Below are 23689 nucleotides of genomic sequence, written 5' to 3'. Positions count from 1 at the left end.
GTTTACGCGTTTACACCAACGTCGAAATGAAACCGACAGCTTTAAAAAACTCACCGCTGAAAACGGACATCCCCGAACAGTTACTCCTCAAATTGAAGAACAGGTGCTCAATGAATTCGAGGAAGATCCCACCACAAGCACTAGGAAAATTGCTCAGACGGTACACATTAGTAACTTTACAGTTTGGAATATTCTTAAAAGAAACCTTTTATACCCGTATCATATTCAGCGGGTGCAGGCACTTTTGCCAGGCGATTTTCCAAAAAGAACGGCTTTGTGTCGTTGGATGCAAGAACGCATAAGGCAAAATGCACCGTTTATAAGAAAAATACTTTTCACCGATGAGGCTAATTTCTCCAGGAACGCAATTATGAACTTCCACAATAACCACATATGGCATTATGAGAACCCACATGCTGTGGCAGAAAACCGTCATCAGCACCAGTTTTCACTTAATGTATGGGTCGGCATTATTGAAAACTTTCTCATCGGTCCATTTTTTTTACTAGCAAGGTTGACTGGACAAGTGTATGTCAAGAATTGTATGAAAGTGTATGTCAAGAACAAGTGTGTGTGTCAAGAATTTCTTGAAAATGAATTACCAGCGATGCTAGAAGATGCCCCCATTCAGCTGATGTTTTTTTTACATGACGGTGCTCCAGCCCATTTTAGTTTAGTGGCTCGGCAGTATTTGGATATTACGTATCCAAATCGTTGGATAGGTATTCACCCTTGGCCCCAACGATCTCCCGAGTTAAATCCGCTGGATTTTTTTTTTGTGGGCCACCTTAAATCACTGGTTTATAGAAATCCAATTGATAATGTGGAGGAATTGCGTAATCGCATTATAACGTCTTGTGACATAATTCGGCAGACACCAGGAATTTTTGAACGTGTCCGCCAATCAATGCGACGTCGATTAGATGCTTGTATTGATGTTGGAGGAGCACACTTTGAACAACTTTTGTAAAAATAATAATATTACTTAAATAAATAATAAAAAATGAAATATTTTTTATCACTTAAAAACTTGTATTTTAAATTAAAGATTGTAGAAGCAAAAGTTTTAAATCCTCAATTACAATTTTATTAGATTGGGCTGGCTTTTGTACTAAATGAATTAATAAAAATTTTATTATTTATTATTAAAACTGCTATAAACTAAAAAAAACGAATAATTACTAGAATAAAGAAAGTCTAATCAAATCTGAGCAACATGTCCATGGTTTTTAATTTTTTGTGCGGAAACCGTGCATCTAACGGACAAAGTCCAAGGGATCCAAAATGTTGCAAATAAAACGGGGAATTTAAAAATATTTTTTAATACAGGAAAAACCAGTGGCGTACCATTTTTCTTTATAAAAGTATTCAGCGGAAAACCCGCACACGCGCCACTGGAGAACATAAAAATGTTAAAAGTATGTTGGTAAATGGCTCTGGATATACAGACCCTGCATACCAATCTTTGGACAAATATCTACAGGGGTATTTAAGTTATCGAAAAAAATTAATTTTTTTGTTAAAACTTTACCACCCTGTAGCTCAAAATCTAAAAGGTTTAGGACCTATGTTTATAGGAACTTTTTTGCGAATTTTTGTCCAAAGAACACGTTCCTGAATTTTGTCGCAATATATAAAAAACACCCTGTATATTACAGAAAAAACTTTAATTCAAATCCTTTGGAAGCTAACATTTTAATTAATTTTTACAAAAAAAGTTAGTTTGTCGCGATTTATACCCACTATAAAGCGATAATGAAAACTGAAACCACTCAAAACATCCTTTTAATACTAATACTGTACGAAAAAATAGAGGATATTTCTGCCCCCTGTGTAGATGTTGCCCCCAATCCAAAGCAGCCAATGTTTATTCTAGTGTATTCAATGTTCTAAGGTATAAACTTACATCTAGTTGAGTTTATAGCTCATGTAAGGCTAAAAATAATTGGCAAAATTTCAATCAGCCCTTTTTAGTACTAAGGAGGGTTTAATTGGCGGGGCGTATGCATTTCAGTGTTCTGATCAAAAATACTTTGGATGCATTATTTTTGGGGACTCTCCAACAAACATTGAAATTGTCCGACAATACATAGGATGGATTTCACCAAATTTGGAAAATTCCTGGCATGTTCCTGGATCATAAAACCAAATTCATGCAAGGAAAATTAACTTTTAACCATAAAAACAAATATATCATACTCCCAGCAATATATAGGCTGCCTCCGATTAAGTCGGCAGTATTGGTTTATTTGTTAATATTTAGGATACACGGGTAATTTAGCAAATTATTTAGTTTATCTTAATTAAACACATCCATTTGTACGAAGGTACTAGGGCTGCTATTTATATTTTGAGCTTTGGCAACCCTATGTACTTTCGGTACCACTTGACGTTCCATCTGAAAGTTTGACCCTTTTAGAACATGTCTTTTGATCATAACTTTTGTTGTTTACAGTGAATCTCAAAATGAACAAAAAAAATGGAATTGCTTGAGAAAACATTTTCATGGGTTGATTTCTTACAACTTTCGACAAGAGTGACTCCAATCACTCACCTCATCTTTTGGCAATAAAGCTCCATCCTTTGATTAAACGCTGGTGCAACGAGATCCATCGTGATAGCTGTTTGCTTAGCGACGAAAGTCGTCCAAAATGAGTTGTGTATGAGAAAACATTGTGCAAGAACTAATAAAAAAAGACCGTCATGTGACTTATCGTTAGTAGTACGACGAGCATAATGGTCTGATATAAGATACTGCATAAACATTGATCTGTGGAAAAACGTTCGTTGGAGGAAAGGATCATTCTTTATCATGATAATCTGAGCTTTCACACATCGGCTGAAACAACTACCTGATCAGTCGGCAAATAGATTTTAAAAATACCCCAACATTTTTTTTTGGAGACAATACAGAGCGTGAAGTTGCTAGAAAATTAATGTGAAATTAAGATGCTAACGATGTGGGCAGGTTTGCTGACGACTTCTGTTTGTGACAACTTCTTTAAACGCATGGATAATAAACTAATTAGAATCAACTAAAAAATTAAGCTTAAAGTCTGATTCCTCGCTTCTTTAGCTATTATGATATAGTATAAGGGACAAGGGTCCATTCCTGATGAAAATTGAGTAGAACAGAACATAAAATCTCAGAAATCTAATGGAATAGAAAAATAACATCCTGTTACCAGAAACAACAAACATTAAACAAGCCTCAAGCAAGGTCTATCTATTATATAACGGCATCCTGCCCACTTAAAGACATTAAATAAGCTAAATACACGTAAAACAATATAAGTAAATTATATTTTATTAAGTAACAAATATATGCTCCTTAAAAAATAGTACATTCTGTACTATTATAGTACCTTTCTGGGTCATATTTTTTTATCACTCAATACCATTATGATATAACACAACATTTTTAAAAAAATCCTTGAATTTTGACCAGGAAACTAAAGTAGTCGGTCGTTAACACGACATTGAATGAGGTTTAAGGTCAAATTTGATTAATATCAACGTAATGAATTAAGAATATGTTGCCTCCTAACGCACCGCTCTTATTATGTTTTTGTTGAAGACAAAGAGGAACAACATTTCGGGGATTCAAAGAACTTTCGCACGTGGGTATTTCTTTTGTGTTTAAATTGTTTATTAAGTTGCCTATTAATACAGCGGCGGCGCGTTCAAGGTATGATGGGACCCACCTTCTTCGTCAAAATATTTATTATTTTAAAAAAGCTTCCTGTATTTTTGCCTAGTTTGGTGACTAGTTCAACAGTTAATTAATTGTATTTGATATTTGGACACATTTGATTTAAGTTGTATTACATGGATTTGTTTTTTAAGTATATAGAGTGCTGAGTAGGTTTGAAAAGAAAGGCTGGAAGGTTTATGTGTGGGAGGTTACTTTTTAAAAGATAGAAAGAAGAACTGATTTTAATTAGTCGAGTCCTTCTTCAATAAAATAATCTATTTAAGATTAGGAATTGTTTACAGTTATTACTAGCAAATAATAAAATATTTAATAATTTTATTTATTTATTATTTATCGTTCAACAGTAAAAACTAATTACAGAACAGTATTTAATCTATGAGAGTAAAACTAATAAAGTTTTGATATTTGTAAATAATCTGCAATTTCTCATTATGAACCCTAAAACTTTGTTTGCCGATAATACATCTGATTGAATATGTGGAATAAGTTAATTCAGTATCAAAGGCGACTCCTAAGTCGCCTATACTTTTGCAATGCACTTGATTTTCGTGATCAATATTATAATTGTAAAACAGTGGTTGATTCTTTCGAGTAAATGTCACCACTTTACACTTAGAAATATTTAATTCCAGTTTGTTGGTTACACACCAGTTATGCAGGATATGTAATTGTTCTTGGAGAAAAACATTATCATCAAGGCTGTCAATTCTTCTGTACAATTTTAGGTCATCAGCAAAAAGCAAATTATTGCATACCAAAACATGGCAAAGGTCATTACTGAGAAGCAAGAACAACAATGATCCTATGTTTGACCCTTAGTGTACTCCGAACGACGCCACATACAGGTTGGATTTAAAACCATTGTATGTCACAAATTGTTGCTGTGATGAAAGGTACGATTTAAAAAATAGGATGAGAAATTTACTAAAACCAAAAGCGCATAACTTTTGAAGCACAACGAAATGATCAATCCGATCAAAAGCCTTTGAGAAGTCCGTATACACCACATCAATCTGTCCGGCATCATCACTCAAGAACTGGGTCAGTTGAAGCAGATTAGTCATTAAAGAACGCTGAGGCATAAAGTCATGCTGCTGTGTGGCAATAAGTCGGTGAACCGCGGGGAAGATGCGGTTGTACAGGACCCTCTCAAATGCCTTTGTAACTTTGCAGTTATGCGCTTTTGGTTTTAGTAAATTTCTCATCCTATTTTTTAACAGTTTGTTGAATATGAAGGCTTTAAGTCTCCTATATATGAAGTGTGCTCGGGAGTTCCGCAAGGATCTAACTTGGGCCCGCTTCTCTTTTTATTATTTATAAACGATCTTGCCAATTTACTGTCTTGTCAGAGTTTACTGTTTGCGGATGATATAAAATTGTTCACAAAAATAGATACTGAAGACGATTGCGAATTCCTTCAGGTAAATCTTAACAAAGTAGAGAATTGGTGCAATGTCAATAGACTATATTTAAATGTTAATAAATGCTCTATTCTCTCTTTTTCTAGAAAATTGTTGCCAATCAATTTTGACTATAGAGCAAATAATGTTCTGTTGGCCAGAGTGGATGAGGCGATTAATCTGGGAATTACTTATGATGCAAAATTAAGTTTCGCTAAGCATATAGCAAAAATAGTTTCTGACTCTGCCAAATTGTTAGGTTTTGTTTATCGAAACTGTCGGCACTTTGAAAATATTAATACTTTAAAACTACTTTTTTTTCACTTACATACGCTCAAAAATAGAATACGGATCTCTAATTTGGTACCCAATTTATAGCCTGATAGATGATATTGAGCGCATTCAGCGCAAGTTTATGAAGTATCTCTGGTTTAGAGAGGAAGGTGTCTTTCCAGCCAGAGGTTTGGATAATCAATTATACTTAAATAAATTTAATATTATATCCTTAGCGAAAAGAAGAGAAATTCTTTCCATAGAATTCTTATATAACCTTATTCATAACAAGATTGACTGTCCCACGTCACCTAATTGTAAATAGGTGATGCAGAGTCTTTCTAGTATGTATATAAATAGTCTGTTAAGTGCATAGAATGTTAAACATTTTTATTTTTCATTTTTCATTTTTATACTCATTTTGGTAAATTTTTCTTTTTTTTTTAATATTTTTTTTTCCTTATATTCTTTCCTGTAATTGGGTAACAAACCTGTTGGAAATAAATGCCTTTTTTTTTTTTAATCGTACCTTTTATCGCAGCAACAATTTGTGACATACAATGGTTTTAAATCCAACCTGTATGTGGCGTCGTCTGTCTGAGTACACCAAGGGTCAAAAACATAGGACCATTGTTGTTCTTGCTTTTAATTAATGACCTTTGTCATGTTTTGGCATGCAATAATTTGCTTTTCGCTGATGATTTAAAAGTGTTGAGAAGAATTGGCAGTCTTGATGATAATGTTTTTCTCCAAGAACAATTAAACATCCTGCATGAATGGTGTGTAACCAACAAACTGGAATTAAATATTTTTAAGTGTGTCTATGTTTCATTACTATGTTCTATGTCCCATTACTTTCGGGACACCCTGTATATGTAATTATAAGCTTAATAAGCAATTATCAATGTAGAAATGATTTTTCATTAGTTTTTTTTTTTATCCTTTTGAAGTTTGTGTAAGTCTCATCTTCCCGGACAAAATGTCAACCTGCACGTGGAAGATAAATCTTCTTTTATATGTAGTTGGCCGGTACAGTCCTGAAAAACTTTCTGTTTCGTAAGTCGAGTAATATATCATTTTTTAATCTTCTACCTTAATGTTTTTGGTTGTTTAAAATATGAAATGACGGTAAACGTCTATTCGGAAAATTCGATAGCAAGCTTGAAACGCTCTGTAAAAATACTATATTTGGTATCAAGGAAAATCCCCTTTAAATGAAATCATACTATCAGGCTAAAAAAAAAACAGCGTGACGCAGCTACATGAGTCAACGAGCCACACGCCCCCGCTATATTCATACAAACAAATGCTCTATATTACCATTTCTCTCTACGTCTCCCCCATTTATTGGGGATCTTTCTCCCCCATACTCCCCAACGCTGGCGCGATATCATTTCTTGGGGGAGGACCGAAATGGAACACGGACCGATCGATACAGCCCTAAGCAAGCAAGGGAGGGAAGCGACTCGGCGGCACACCTGAGCGCCATCTTGTGGTCAAGGTTATTGGGTCTAGGTCAAAAATAAGGCAGCAGCTGAGGTATAGGAGCAACATATAGCGTTCAACCACGACGAACAAATAATGTTTGTTTTTGAGATTTCGGATACCTTAATGGCTTACAAAATGGGGCTCTTTGCAGTGTATTTGGGATTTCAAATAAAGTAATATTTATTTATTTTTACTGTGAAATCGTGACGCATACTACAAGAAGTATTATTGGTCATCGGCAACTTTAGTATATTCGTCTTTATCTTTTTACTCATAATAATTAAAAAAAAACATTTTTAGATTTTTCATTGAATATGTAAATATCATAATCCATATTCCATTTAAATTAACGGAGTTAATCCTGCCACGTTGGCAATTTTCAATATTTTCCAACTCCTATTTTTCCAATGGTCCATCAACACTGTTCACGGATAATCGTCTTGTACGCATACATATATCTAAATGGCCTAAGAAACAATAAAAGCCAAATGCAATGGTGTCTTATTTATAATTAGAAATTATATATATATATATATATATATATATATATATATATATATATATATAATTTAACATTGCTAATGCAATAATTATCATTCAAGTCTTCTTTAAAACATGTCTCCTCCTGGATCAAAATATTCTGGCGTTAAAATAGCATCGGATCTCCGGGAAGACTGGTCTACGGGCTCTACCAAGCGTGAAATATTTAAGAGTAGATATATGTACTTATTAATTAGTCTAAACAAGAACATGAACTTAAAAAACATACATAAACACTGGGCACCAACATCTGCAAACAAATAGACCTCACATTTTAGCTCTAGCAGAGACAAAAGTGACTTGGAAACAGCCAAGGTTCATATGTTGTATTCTGGATACGACCGCTTCGGACTCGCCGCCTTCATTAGAAGCGATATATGTTGCCAATGGGAAGAAGCCCTAGAACCTCCCGGAGTTCAATATTATTTGTCTAAAAATAACGTAAAGATCCACAAAGTATTTCTGCTTCCTCTATAGATCATCCAGCGGTACACACTACAGAAGGCTTTTCATCGATTTTGCTGAAAAAATCGACGATCTGCAAATAAAGTTTTGCAAACAGCGAACAATATTAAAGTACATGCACCACTAGGAACGTCAGAATACAAATTAATAATCGTAACATGTGAACAAAAACTGATAACTCAGACTCCACCTATACCGCGTTGGCATTATAGCGCCTCCAGCCTTTGCGAGTGAGATTTGAGAGGTGCATTTGGCAGGTCTAGAGCCTTACATTCCGAACACCTTGAAAAGCTCGTCAGACAGCAAACAGTGATTCGATAAAAGATCACAATTTTGTTGCCTTGAGAAATACGTGCAAGCAGACGATTGATACCTGCAAAGAAAAACATAATGAGAGAGTAAAGGACAAACTTCTCAATTGCTTAAGTAGATCAAGTTCGTGCTGGTCTGTAGTAAAAGCAGTTAGTCAAGATTTCTGTAGGTCAAAAATTCCACCATTGACTAAGATAGATGGTTCCATTGCAATGACCGCAAATAGAAAAGGCAGACTTGCTGGATCGAATATTCGCATCAAACTCTACCGTAGACCCACAAGGCAAAACACCACCGAGTTTGCCAATCAAGTCTTCTTTGATGCCAGAAGTAGTTGTTCGTCACAGAGAGTCACAGAGATCTTGAAAAAGTTGTCAGAGACTTGAACACTTAACAGGGCCAACAACCCTGATAACATACCGCCAATAGTATTACAAAAGTTTGCAATCGGGCTGACACCACCGTTGTGCAAATAATTTTTTCTTTCATACAGAAGAGGTCTCTTTCCTGGAGACTGGAAACTTGGGTGGATTTAACCGGTACTCAAAAAAAACAAAATCTTCATCATCCTTAATGATGAAGAGCAAGATTAATTCACTGAAGATACACCCAAAAATCTTGCAAAATGTATCTGACTTGTTCTAGCCTCAAGCCTTCCAATTATTCTTCTCATGTTAACTATCGGCACTTAATTTTTTAATGTAATAAGTAATTACCAAGGAAATAAAATTGGCTTAGTTTTAACCAAAGCAAACACAGCTGTGCAAAATAATCTGTGGTATTTTAATATATTAAAATATTAAAATATATATTTTACCTTGCATTAGCCAGAATATTAGAGTTAATGTTTATTCCGTATATAAAGAGCATTTAAATTCTATACATATAGAAATTTATATTCTAAACTTGTTTAGCTGATTAGCTGTTCCTTAGACCATTAGACTATTTTGATGTATATCAAGGTAAAATGCACATAACTTGCTTTGTTTTTTGATTTGATGGTTAAGTACCATTTGGCGGCGAGCGACCCACATTGACCATAAAGCTCTATACTTACGCCAAAAAAAAACACCAAAAATGTTTCGCCACAAAACATGTTTCGCAGTGAGATGGAAAATGTCTAGTTTTCCACACTCTAACACGCCAGATGTCAATTTTATTGCTTACTTAGGAATGGAGGGACCCAGAGACAGTCGAGTATATAGTTTCATCTAATACAGATGTTTATGGTTTTAGTAGCGTTAACATTTTTTACTAACATTAACACAGAGAAAAGTAAGTCGAACAACAAGACACTGTAAGGGAGGATGTCGAGCTTAAATAAGGAAATTGCGATGTCCATTTCATAAAATATTTTTTTCTATTCAAAAACTGCTTTATTCGTTTTGCAAAATGTTTTGGAAAAGCAAATTCTCTGTAGAAACAAGTGATATCGGATAGCTATAATCAAATTCATTCCTTTACGCTAAAAAATATGGGTAAAGACCGACTAATAGTTAATGCATATCCAGTAAATCATCGCCAAAGAATGATCTAGCCTCCAGTAGGTTTAAGTATTGGTCAGATTTACTTGAGATAAGCCTAGGCTTTCCTAGGCCTTTGATGAACAAATTGGGTTTCATTAGAATTAAACAAATTAAATTTGGATTGATCATTAAAGGTAATATACTCTCCGGTAGTTTATTCCATGATGGGAGAGTTTAATCCAAGCGGGTCTTCATTAAACTTTTACTACACTTAGCTTTCACTAAGCTAAACATTTCACGCCATAAACTTACGAAGGTTCGCATTGATATTTTGATACAAGACCCGTCGCATTAAACCTTTTTACAAAATAGATTGCACCACTATAATGCGTTGATTGTATTAACCAGATATGGCTGTAATTTTTTCCCAATTTTTTTAACTTTCCAGCTATAAAAAACAGTTCCAAGAAAGACCTGAAGTTTACCCTAGCCGCGACCTATAAAAAGTGAATGAATGATGGATTGGCATAAGTGTATTGCCTCGGAAGGGTGCTACTTTGAAGACAAATATATTTTGATGAATAATGAAATCTTTTCTTTTATTGAGAAATTTGGGATAGACATTTGACAGGATGTATATCGCCACGTTCAGAGTTATCTATCTAAAAAATTACTTAACATTATCTGATGCCAAATCTACATCGAATAATTATACTTCTCTTAAAAATGGTAATTCTCAAAGCATTTTGATTCAATTAAGGTCATTTGTAAGCCTAGCTCCAATGCTAATTTTTTATGTGATACTCGAATGGTAAGCTATTTGAATCTTATTTAGGTTGGTTACATGTTTTGCTTTTAAGAAAGCATCATCAGACCTTGACTGCATGTCACAAGACACAACCACATACACTGATTGTGTGATGACATGTATGTGGTATTAACTACATTTAATAAACATTTAATTATATAGATAAAAGCTGTAATAATCCAGAAAAAAGGGCGGTGGACGGTTTGAAGAAATGGGCTATCCGGCAGATTATACCAATATAAGCCAATATAAGTTTTGCAACTCTTCGTGAATTTTCTAAGCTGTTAGCATTAACTTTTTATTTAAATTACATAACTTTAATTGAAAGTAAAAAAATAGTGCTTTAAATATAAAAACTCGCAATTATTTTGGAAATATAATAAATAACACAAATATATGTCGATAATTTTAATATTCTAATTCTACATTTTGGTTTAGCTTAATTTACCTATTAGCGACATCCGGAATTTTATAAACTCGTTACCCGCTAAAGGCCGTTATTTGAAAAACTGTTTTTCAATTTTTTATTAGAAAATTAAATGGAAAGGCATATCATATATCATAATCAAAAAATAGAATTTATATTAAAAAATACGAAAGATTCAGAATTTTCATTACTCCTTCCTGTCTTCGTCGCCAAAATAATAATAATTAACTATTGAATGATTAAATTAAAAAGTAATTGTTTTCTAAGGTCTGCTATCAAGCAAGCCTCGGAAATAAGAAATATGTAGTTTTTTTATTCCATTGGTTTGTTTTGTTTTCGTATACTATCCTTTATACAGGATTAAAACTTAAAACCAATCAAGACCAAGACATGCAGAGATATTAAAATCCAAACTCAATAATAAAATTTATAAATTTCAAACTGCAACGGGTTGGTAAAATGAATGATTTAAATGTACTCAAAAAACTTACCTTCAATAATATTTCAGTTATTTAAACAAATTCATTTAGTTATTTATCAACGGAATTCATTTACATAGTAATCATAAAAATATAACATATTATATCTAAGTTTAGTGAAAAATATCACACTCCATATCACTGAATATAAAAACTATATATCATATCACTTAAAATCATAGTAAGCAAAGTAAATGATTTAACACAGCCACAAATTAGTAGCAAGACTATGATTGAAGAAGATTTTGTTTAAAAGTGCTAAATTTAGAGTCAAGCACCAGTTGCGTACATGGTTCATTTATGTCATAGTTAGTGTCGTGAAATAGCACTACAAAAGGTGTCTGTGAATTATCAGACACCATCACTTCTAAATGCACCAATTTTCAAAATTTATTCTGGACTTGTTCGAGCTGCTCAATGTAACAATTGTAAGATGGGAACCAACAACTGACCCATACCCCAAAATTGGTGTAGCAAGGGAGCAATAAAGCATTCTAAAAGTAAACATAGACAAGTCAACATTTGTCCTCTGAATGAAAGCAAGCACCTTTAAGCTGCCTATTTGTTACACAATTAATGTGGCTCTTAAATTATAATTTGGAGTCCATTCAGACTCTTAAGTATTTATTTATTTACAAGATGTCCCCATTCAAACAAAATTACAAAATAAATTATATCCTAACCATAAATGTATATAATTATTCTGCCATCAACAAATATATGAATAAGATATATAATGAACTTAATCTGAGTATTAAATATCCAAATTTTCTATAAATCAACAATATATCTATCTAAATGTATATTAATATGTAGCAGCCCAAGATATACAAATAAGATAAAATTTCCAGAAAAATTAAGCACAAACTAACCTTGGCCAAAAAAAAAATGAATACAAAAATATATATTTTTCCCCAATTGAGTAAAAAAAAATAGAGATCAACCTCATCAGAGTGATAAATACTAGAAAAATAGGTAGAAAATAACTTTGCAATATCCTCCCCTGAATCTGCTGAAATACAATTTAAATGCATAGCATTTGGGATACCATGACTTTTATTAAGGGAGTTAATATGATTCTAAAATTGTGTGGTGTCAGATTGAATTGACTCATATAAGGTACCAATGTAAGATCTGTTCTTTTGAATTTAGCATAAGCAGTCTTTTTTGATAAAATAAGATTCCTTAATTCTGGGGAAAACCAACGAGGAAACCTGGAAGGTTTATATATTTTTTGGAGTACATAGAGTGAGATTGCATATAAAATGACTTCATAAAAGTTATTCACTGAATTATCGATATCTGAATCATCAAAAATACTAATCCAGTCCACTAAAGAAAAATAATCATTCAAACTTACAAAATCAGCATTTTTAAAATCAAAATAAGTTGTACTATAATCTAACCTTTCAATCCTATCACTAACCTTAATATCACAAATTGTGGCTATATGGTGAAACTTGTTTGGAAGAAGATTGTCTAAAGAAAAGAGTCATTTATTTGTTACCCAATTACAGGATTTTTTTTTTTTTAATTACCAAAATATGTATAAAACTGAAAAATCAAAATGCTTAAGATTCTATGTACTTAAACAGACTATCTATATACATACTAGAAAGACTGCATCACCTATTTACTCTATACTTTCTATAATGGACCTTAAGCTGTCAACAAAAATATCGAACCGCTCATGTAAATTATTATTAATATAATTCTGACACATTATATTAATAGGGGATTTAAACAAAATATTAGTCCTAGCGGGATTTACATAAGACAATCTAAAATGCCTAGTTTATTCTTGGTACCCGAAAATTTAAAGCAGCCAAAAGGGTGGGACAGTCAATCTTGTTATGAATAAGGTTATATAAGAATTTTATGGAAAGAATTTCTCTTATTTTTGCTAAGGGAATAATAGTAAATTTAGAAATTTAGAAAATGAGCAAAGTATTGCCGATAGTTTTACCGAATTAAGAAAGTCTATTGCATCAGGTAAATACATTATTTAAATAGTACATTTAAGCATAATTATCATCATATTTCAGGAGTGATGGCCTTTACTATACCAAAACTGAATATTCTCTTAGTAACAAGCGATAGCGAAAGTGGCATTATAGGTTTAACAGGTGATCCAGCTTTTGGTGAAATTTTCCAAGAAACCAACTATGAAGGATCAGAAAGAAAAAAGAAAAATGATCAAATTTTAAAGCTGGATGCGGTCGATATTAGTCTAATAAAAAGGGCAACTAGGGACAGTTTTATCATAGAGCCCAAAAGTCATTCTTCAGTGGTTATTTTGGATAAAAGTATGTTTTCTAGTGGTGTTCACAATTGGTAAGATTGTCATGGTGTTTTTTTTCTTAGAAAAGGTAGAACTGATAAACATTCCATTAAAATTAAACATCTTGGCTATGATAAGTAAACATACAAAATTGTCAAAGTTGTATGATATACTTTTGGAAAGTGCTATTAAGAATCTTAGGCTGTATGAGAGTGTATTGCAAAACTACTATAAATTGGGTACCAAATTAGAGATCCATATTCAATTAGCGTCTATTATAGTCTAAAGCTTGTTGAACAGATATTTTATGGCATTCGTCAATACTGTTGAAAATCAGATCCAAAAATACACCATGATTGTTTGGAAAAATGTTAGATTGTACCATATTCAGATAAGAAAATGATTCACAAACTAATTTGGCTTGATAGGTCAGTGCACATTCAACTAACAGACCCTCTTCAATTGAGTAATTCCAAGTGGCTAAGGGTAAATTGTAATCTCCAAATAGAAATACAGGTATATTGGGAAAATTGTCCTTAATAAGTAACTGCTGAGCAATGGGCATGGTAGACTTCTTCTGAAGAATTTGGAGGAATGTAAACACAACCAAAATATTAGATAGCTCACTATAATCCACTTGAACAAAAATGCGCTCCACATTTAAGATATCAGTCTTGAGTTGTTTGGCTTTAAATTTATTGTGTACTAACATTAATACTCCACCACCCCATTGTTTAGTACTAGTTAAGGAATTGCGATCTAGCCTAAAAATCTGATATTCAGAATTAGCTAATTCATTGTCTGAGTAATGTTGATTTAGCCAAGTCTCAATTAAAATAATGACATCATAATCTCATTGCAATATTGCACCACGAAGTTGATCAAGTTTAGTACCCATGCCACCCAGATTCTGAAAATAAATAGATATGGAGGTTAATGTGTTCGGTTTTTTGGTAGTGCTTTTTGGTAAGAGATGGAGAACCATTTATGAATTTAATAATTAAATCAGTCTCTCCTTCTTGTTCACTGCCGCGTAGCTCAGATAGGACAGCTTTAAACTGTTCTTGCTGCAGCTTTGTTTTATCATAGCCTATTCTTATGATACCATCAAGTATATTTCGCCTTTTCATTGCATTCTTTACCAAATTTGAGTGTTTAGTTACCACTTTAATTGGCCTATTCTTTCCTTCGGAAGCTTGCCCTACTCGTAAAGCCTTTAAAACATCATCCTGTGCGATGCCAACATTTTTTAAGATGGGGGCGAGTACAACATTGTCATTATCAATTCTTTCTTCCATACTGCTACTTCCAGACTCAGGAACACCATAAACCATTAGATTGTTCGCCCACTCTGCATGATCTTCAATTTCATTGATTCCATGTTAGCAGGAGAACCGAAGTTCTGTTGAGATGTCTGCTGTTTTTTTAATAAAGTATATAAAATTTCTAGGTTTTCTCTATAGTCTTGAAAAGGTAATTTTATAGCATTTATTAATTTTAAGTGACATCCTGTTAAAATCACACCAATAAAAAAATGATTAAGGATCCTTCTGTCGAAGAGCAGCATTATTGAAAGACTCAATACTTCTAAAAAGTTTGGCATCATCTGCAAATATTACTAATAACAAAACAAATAATACTTGAATTATTAGATTCATCCATGGCTCGACCTGGTCTTGAATATGCGGCTTGAATATGCGGCGGTTGTTTTGGGAATTCCCGTATTCATGGTACAGAATAAAACTTTTAAAATTTTCATTCTGTACTATTAAAAATCCGATTACGCGAACAGAGGTATTACCTTCATATCTGGTTTTAGATGTATACCTATATTTGTTTTTTAATAATAGGGATTTTAATATCTGCATTATGATGACCTAGCTTCATATATAGTTTATCGTTTATAGTTAATACCTGTGATTAATGAATTCTGGGACAGTTGTTGGCCAAGAGGGTTGTTGTGGACATAGGTCTTCTAATGGGTCTGTCACTCCCCACCAAAGGTTGCCAATAGCCTTGGAAAAGTCAATGAGGTGCTGTGATGTGAGACATTTTATGTCGCTTGATAAACTGTAAGTATTGGCCAAATAAAAAAACCTAGTGCGAATATTTGTCTGCAATATTTTGTCCGGTTAGTTAAAAGACCTATCACAGACGGAATTTCGCGTTTCTTTAAATTTAGTAATTGTTTGGTGAGGCAGAGAGCTCATCTATGGGTGCCTTAGGCCTGTCATATACCAGGTGCTTCCGTTCTTCTCCGAACGATCTTTCTATCGAACAGACAGATGGGTGTTATATTTTTCTTGAATGAATTCCTTTAAATGTTTCCTTAAACTTGTTTCCTAAATTAATTATCTATTATTGTTGGTAACATTTGTAAAATAGAGTTATACTGTTAAAGAACTCCATACATAAATAAGGTATATGTATTTTGAATTACCTCATTACATCCATACATTATGTAACTAATCGCATAGATATTATTAATTTAGAGAATGTAGAATGCTCAATTTTTTTTTTTTTAAATCTGCCTTTTCATATGATTTTACTATAAGTTGACAACTACAGTAATAAATATAACTAACATGTTCATTCACAAATTTAGCAATGGGCTATCTCTCAATTTTGAAAATGATAGGAACAATTCAAACTCAAAAAATCAATCTCAAAAAATCGAAGGTCCAGGATTTTCTTGCAAAGTTTGTCCCTATTTTCCCCTTTTGTTTTCAAACTATTTGCAAGATCATTAGCCGTCTGATAACAGTATTTATGGGACCAGTCAAATCCTGCACCTTAAATGTTAGAGGAACTCACATGTTTTTACAAAATGTTACCAAAATGATTTAAATAATGACACCTCAATTTTTAATATATTGGATTTTATTTTACAAGAAAATGTCTACTTAAGTGACTGACTGTTTGTATATTGCTGCCTCCACTTCAAGCCTATTTAAGCCATTGTGAATCCGTTGAACATGTATATAGTAGATATTCATATCATCAACATGTATATAAGTAGTTTGTTTGTCTTGGCAGGTGATTACAATTTACCACATGCTAGATGGGAGAATGATGATCTTGGTTTGGTGGTTGGTGGTTGTCTGGAGAATGGCAGAGAGTCTCTGCTTTCTCTGGCCAACTGCTTTAGCTTCTATAACTTTTTTCAGGTAAATGAGGTTTTAAATACCAACGGGGTTGCCTTGGATCTTGTATTTAGAAGCTCAGATTTAATTAGTGTTGAACGTGCAATAGACAAGATTTTTGAGAATAGCTTGCACCATACAGCAATTAGTTTTGACCTTTGTTGTGCAGAAAATTCTGATGATATGATATATGAGGAATATTTTTATGATTTTGCTAAGGGAGATTACCTGGCAATTAACGATTGTCTTGCTGGGATAGACTGGAATCAATTGTTTTTGGGAGAGACATCTATTGATGTCATAGTTTCAATTTTCTATAATGTGATCTACTCCTCAATGCAAAGGTTTATTCCTCTAAAGAGGTACAAAATGTCTTCTTTTCCATGTTGGTTTTCTTCAGAGCTTCGCAGTTTATCATAAGAAAGAAAAAAAATCACAAAAAGTTTAAAATTAGTGGTCAACAGCAGGAATATGATGAATTTAAGAGTACTTAAGAGAGTTGTGCTATCAACAATATATTAATAAGGTGGAAATGAATTTCACTAGCAATCCGAGGTACTTCTGGTCATATATTCGAAATAAAAGAACTGGCTTTAGCTTTCCCTCCAGAATGACATACAATAACAGGATTAGTATCTCTCTGCACTGGACCAGATGGGATTCCGGCATTCTTCCTAAAGAAATGTGTTTGTGTTCTTACAAAACCAATACTGTTCATTTTTAACAAATCTCTAGGTACTGGTTCTTATCCCACTCTCTGGAAGAGAAGTTTTCTAAAACCCATTTTTAAATCTGGTAGTAGAAATGAAATTTCCAATTATCGGGCTGTGTGTAACCAATCTGAGTTGCCAAAGCTGCTTGACTGCCTGGTCAGTCATAGGATTGCATGGAGTTTTAAATCTTTATTTAATCCTAAGCAATTTGGATTTATAAAAGGCGTATCTACTGATGCTAATTTGGTGCTGTATGTCAACTACCTCTACTGCTGCTTGGAGAAGGGACTTCAGGTTGACTTATATACAGATATATACCCATATATACTTGAATATATACCCATATATACTTGAATATATACAGATTTTTCCAAGGCTTTTGATAGGGTTAACCATGGGGTACTCTTGCAGAAGCTTAGCGTTTTAGGTATTGTGGGGCCTCTTCTTCAGTGGATCTCGGGATTCATCAGAGATAGAACCCACATTGTTAATCTTGGAGGTACATGTTCCTCTGAAATTTTGGTGCCATCTGGGGTGCCACAGGGCTCTCACTCAGGCCCTGTTTTGTTTTGCCTCTTTTTGATTGATTTAGTTTGGAAACTTGAAAATTGTCGTGTGCTAATGTTTGCTGATGATGTGAAGCTATTTAGGCCTATCACATCCCTTTCCGATGCTGTGCTCCTGCAAAAAGACCTTAATTTGTTCTTTGGTTGGTACCACTTGAATAGAATGTCAAGATTACTTTTTCTAAGCAAAGAAACCCTATTGCTTTTCTTTATAAAATAAATAGTGTACCAATTGGTGTCAAAGACAGAGGTTTCTGACTTAGGAATATTTATTGACTCCAGGTTGTCTTTTCAATGAAATTCAATCAAAGTCACATCAATCAGTGCATATTGAATAAGTACTTTTGTTCGGTTGCTGATAACCTCACAAAGGGTCTCTCTTCCACTTATGACCCTCTCAAATTTTTACCTACCACTAGTGGAAACTCATTTTACCTCAGCCCCACTACTCCCAGGGAGATTTTTTGCACTAAGATCCCAAGCAGCTTGTCAGAGATGTTGCAGCCGATCTCCTGAAATTGAAGCAATGGTGTGATTCCAATCAACTTTGCTTAAATATGTCAAAGTCCCATATTATTGGTTTCAATTTTCAAGCTGAGAGTCTTGATTTTGGTGAGAACGCATTGGACATGGTAGACAATTCTGCGTTTCTTGGTTTAGTCATTGATAAAGATTTAAAGTTTTCTGACCATATAATAAAGTTAAATAAAAAACTTGCTTCTGGCTGCTTCTCTGTTAGAGCAACCGTTCATGAACTGGGGAGAGATGTTGCTTGTGATGTGTACTTTGCTTTGTTCGAGTTGCATTTAAGGTATGCTCTTCCATTTTGGGGTGCATGTTCAAATTATCTGTTTCAGTCTGTTTTTGTGCTGCAAAAGAGGGCTGTCAGAAGTTTATTTAAGGCCCATTCTAGAATGTATTGTGGTAATCTTTTCAAAGAGAGCCGTATTTTGACCCTACCATCATTATTTATTTTGGAAACTGCATGTTTAATATTCAAAAATAAGAACAGTTTTCCAATCCGACATCACAGTTATCCTACCAGACAGATTAATAATATTCCCCTTCCTATTCCTCATTTTACATCTATCAAAGATTCATTTATATATCGCGGTTTAATGATTTATAATCACATTAGCGTGGAATTAAGAAGTGTTCAGTCTTTGCGCCAGTTTCGTTGTAAACTGAAGTCATATTTGCTTCTAAAAGCCTTTTATTCGATTGAAGATTTTTTTAAGGCTGAGGATGTTGTGTAGTAGATGCTAAGCTTTTAATCTGTTTATTTTAATTTTGAACATACCTTTATGTGTCCCTTTATCTCTGCTACCTTTGTCTACATGCATATATTTTGTTTTATAAAGATTTTGTTTGTAACATTTTTCTCTTGCATTTTTTTTTTTTTAGGCATTTTATATGTTGTATACATTTTTTATATTTGTTTTGTAAAATCTGATTTGATTGTATTTATTTTCTGAAGCTTTGTCAATAAAATTCGTGTACATGTACCAAATTTTCGACAATAAAGTACTTGGAAAAAAAAAAAATCAGGTGACTGGTAGGGCAATGAAAATGCTGGGTTTTATCCAACGATCTACAACTGATTTGTCTTTGTTTACTTTTAGATTACTTTATTGCTCTCTTGTTAGGCCCATCTTGGAGTATGGCTCAATTGTGTGGTCCCCGTCATAACTGCTACATTGAGCAGATTGAAAAAACTCAAAATAAATTTTTAAGGGTGGCTGCTTTTAGATGTGGTTACAGGAGACAGGAGTATTACTATCAGTGGGTCAGGGATAACCTGAACTTACCCACATTAGAGTCATGAAGAACATTACTCAACTTATGTTTTATGCATAATGTTTAAGGTTTTAAATGCTACTATAGATTGTCCCGAGTTATTGTCTCTTTTTAAACTTAGGGTGCCTTCCAGATTGAATATACAATCAGAAATATTTTCAGTCCCATTCCACCATACCAATTATGGTATTAATAAGCCAATTACACGAATGGCTCAAAGTGCTAATGGTCTGTCAGGACAGATAAGCTTTTTTGACTCTAGGATTACATCTTTTAAGGGGCAGTTAAAGGATATTATTTGAAACCCGCACCAGAGGGTATAAGAAATCTACCACTGGGCACAATCCTGGACTTCCTTGAAGCTACAGAATTGAACCTGTGGGACCAAACATATGGGACACAATAGGACTGCTTCTTAGCAGACCGCAGTGTAGGGAGCCACAAGGCACCATCCAGCGGTGGAGTTTTAGTGGGTATAGGACGATACAGATTCGACACTGAGTCCCACACTACTGGGGGCGGCGCCGCGTAACCAGTGTTCATAAAGAATTTCTCCACCGACCCCAAAAAAAAAAAAAAAAAAAAAAAAAAAAAAAAAAATATTTTTTCATAGAGGCTTTAATTAATTAACTCATCTACTTCTGTAAATAAATAAATAAATAATATAAGAAAATCCGATAATTTCCAGGCATGGTAGAGGTGGTCCAACACCTTCACCATTTTATGCCTATATAAAGTGAAAAGGGTATTAACTATATTTTTTAATAATAGGTAATAAATATTTGACAGATCGCTAAATAATTTTTATATAAAATTATTTGCTTAGTAATGTAAAATTTGGACTTCAACTACTTTAATAATAAAAAATTGCTTATATTGAACTACTAATCAACACAATGGATTTTAAAAATCTGTGTGTACTTATCCTTAACTATAATTTTTAATCTTAATTATAATACATATAACAGAAAAGTCTTAAGTAAAAGAATATACAGAATTTCTTTTATAATTATGTCTCCAAAATTAGGTCTTGAATTTGAATTTTTATTTTTTTTGGAATAATTATTTCTAGAGAAACCAGGCAGGTCATTATAAATTATGAGGCCTGCTAGCTAATATGTCATTAAGCTGCTGTAAGCTTGCCAAGGGTTTTGTTGTGTTTAGGTTTGTGTAGGGATTCATTTGTATAGTGCTAATTATTTCTCATAATTCTTAATACTGCTTTTATGTAAGGCTATTCTAGATTTAATAGTTATTGAAATACAGTAAATGATACTGAAATTATTTTGATGATTGTAGTGATATCAAATAGTTTCATGGCTGGTTTCCCATGTAATATTTTACATGTTCAGCTAAACAAGATCATAGAAATTATTAATTAAAGTCAGTTTGTTGCTTAAGGGGTGCGAGTCACAGAGTCTAGGAAATTGAAACATGGAGTTCCATTTTAGGGCCTATTTCTCATGCTGATTCTTTGTTTTATCTCTATGTGGATGACACAACTTTTTTAATCTCTGATGAAGCCAATATTTCTTGCATCTTTCAAGAATCATGTGTTATGATGGCAACCCATAGATATCATTTTTTCAATGATAAGTCCAACCTATCAAATTTTAAAAAGGGTGCACAGAATTATTTTATTTCTTCTTTTACTTAGAAACAGTCTATCGAAAATTCTTAACAAATGATCATTATCACAGCATCTCTGAGAATATAACTGAACACACATTTTTCTCTAAAAAAATCTCTTATTTAAGTCTTAATTCCACAGTTATTTGTGTCCTTTATTTCCCAGAAATAGCATCAGGAAAATGAATAGGGTCTTCCCACGTCTCCCTTCTTCACACACCAAAATAGCTCAACCTTCTCATCTGAGAGGGAAACAATTAAGAAAAATATAGGGGGGAAAATCCCTCCCACACTTCCAAGAAGAAGGCTAGAGCCAACCCCACCTATATTGGATCATTAAAGCTTGAGTAAAAAGATTGAAAATGTATAACAAAATGTATAATGAAAATCAAAATATTGTTTTTTTATAGGTAGTTTAAGAGATATATATTATTAATGTTATTATTATTTAGAATTATGATATTATTATTAATATACTACTTATAATTCAGATTACATTCAAAGTCAATAAGCCAAAAATACAACCCTTGCATAGATTTGAACATTGAACAATCACTGAATCATTTATAAGTTAAGAAATAAAAGTGAGATTTAAAAAACAATGTAATAAAAAATAGGTTCAATGTTGAATATAGGGTAAAGGAGGAAACTGGGTTAAGACGTTAAATTTTATAACAACAGAGCCTAACCTTACTTTTATAACTACGCAGTTGTAAGCGGGAAAACAAATATAAAATGTACTTACCGCGGTCGAACTTCTTTCCCTCTGGGTCTATATCTTTCACATTAAAAATATCTTCAAACAGGACTCCTGCCATTGCGGAAAAACTGAGAAAATGCGCAAATCGTATTGGAAAAACAGTATTTCACAACTTTTTCGATTTTACCCCCGGCCTGGGTTGTTTTGACTTTTGACAAGACATTTGACACCTACAGAAGGCGGCAGAGTCACCAACCCAACAATAGGTTTGTTCTCACAGCAGTAAGAAACAAGTTTTCGACAAATACACATGCGCAATAGAGTAAAATGCGTTCGCACAGGAACTTCTGATCGGTTTCAAATCAAAAGTTTGATGTTCTTACACAATTTTCTAATCGTCATCTGATAGTCAGACTTGTTTTCGGATTTATTTCAAGCAAAGTGTCAGAGAATTCGTGTAGCCAGTCAACGCCGATCTTCGGAATATGAACATAACCTCTAAATTGTTGTTTGTATTTTGTCGTTTTGTATAGTCCTTGATATTCGTTTTGAAAATTGTATTTTATATTGTTGGATTAGTCTAAAAATAAACATTAAGGAAACAAGTGATTTTGAATCGTTGAAAGAATCTGATCAGAATTATGTTGATTCCGACACAGACTTTTAAAGAAGATTTAATTGAAGAACGGATAAAGCCCAAAAATCAAAACTATTTTCATGAAACTGTGTCCCGATTTAATAGAATAGAATTTCTCGAGCATTTTAGAGTAAGTCTTGAAATAGCAAATAATCACACAATCTTAAACTCTATTAATAATATACAGCTATTTCAAGGTTGTAGTATAATTTTTGTTTTGTTTATGTTTTATTTATTTTCCCATTTCCCACTGGCATAAAAAAGTGAGGTTATTTTTCTTCTCGACTCAACCCGTATTTGATGTTCGCACAGACGGTTTCAAATCGATCAGAAGTTGTAATATTTTACACATGCGCATCAAGAACGGTTTGGAAACAGTTTCAAACTTGTAAGAAATTTGCAGTGAGAACAAACCTTTTGTTAAGTTGTTCAACCTGCCGTGAGCGAATGTTGCTGCACTAAGACCCAGTTCATAAGCGCGCGAATTGCGGATAATTTTCTATTGGTTGGATTTGAAAAGTAAATAGTTTTGTTCAGAATAAATTTAGTAGTTCTTATAGATTTTTTCTCTAGAAAATCCTCGGGCTCGTCAATTAATATTTTAAGTTGCGCTCTTTTTTCTGAGGTCGTCTATGATTATTTTTAATAGCAACCCTAATTTTTACTGCGCATTTTTAAAGAGCGTATCAAATAATACAAGGCTCCAAAATTTTAACTTTATGTGATTTAACGTTTTCAAGATAATTAAAATACACTTTTTCTATTTAACATAAACTTAAAATCTATTTTCGTCAAAAAACTTTTATAACAAATGTTTAAAATGTACTCCATTTACTATTTTTATAAATAC

The 23689-nt window shown here is 33.1% G+C and overlaps 1 protein-coding gene across 1 annotated transcript in view; it reads right to left on the bottom strand.

The window, feature by feature from the left end:
- Positions 1-22427, bottom strand: part of LOC126736800 (DNA-directed RNA polymerases I, II, and III subunit RPABC3) — a 222198-nt gene extending 199771 nt beyond the window's left edge. The window contains exon 1 of the mRNA XM_050441359.1: positions 22248-22427. Within this exon, the coding sequence (XP_050297316.1) occupies positions 22248-22320 (73 nt within the window). The 5' untranslated portion in view covers positions 22321-22427. The remainder of the gene's footprint in view (positions 1-22247) is intronic.
- Positions 22428-23689: the final 1262 nt, after the last annotated feature.

Source organism: Anthonomus grandis, chromosome 5 (genome assembly GCF_022605725.1).
Source record: "Anthonomus grandis grandis chromosome 5, icAntGran1.3, whole genome shotgun sequence".
Taxonomy (NCBI): domain Eukaryota; kingdom Metazoa; phylum Arthropoda; class Insecta; order Coleoptera; family Curculionidae; genus Anthonomus; species Anthonomus grandis.
Note: the sequence above shows the minus strand (reverse complement) of the source record. Positions and strands in the feature narration are given on the sequence as shown.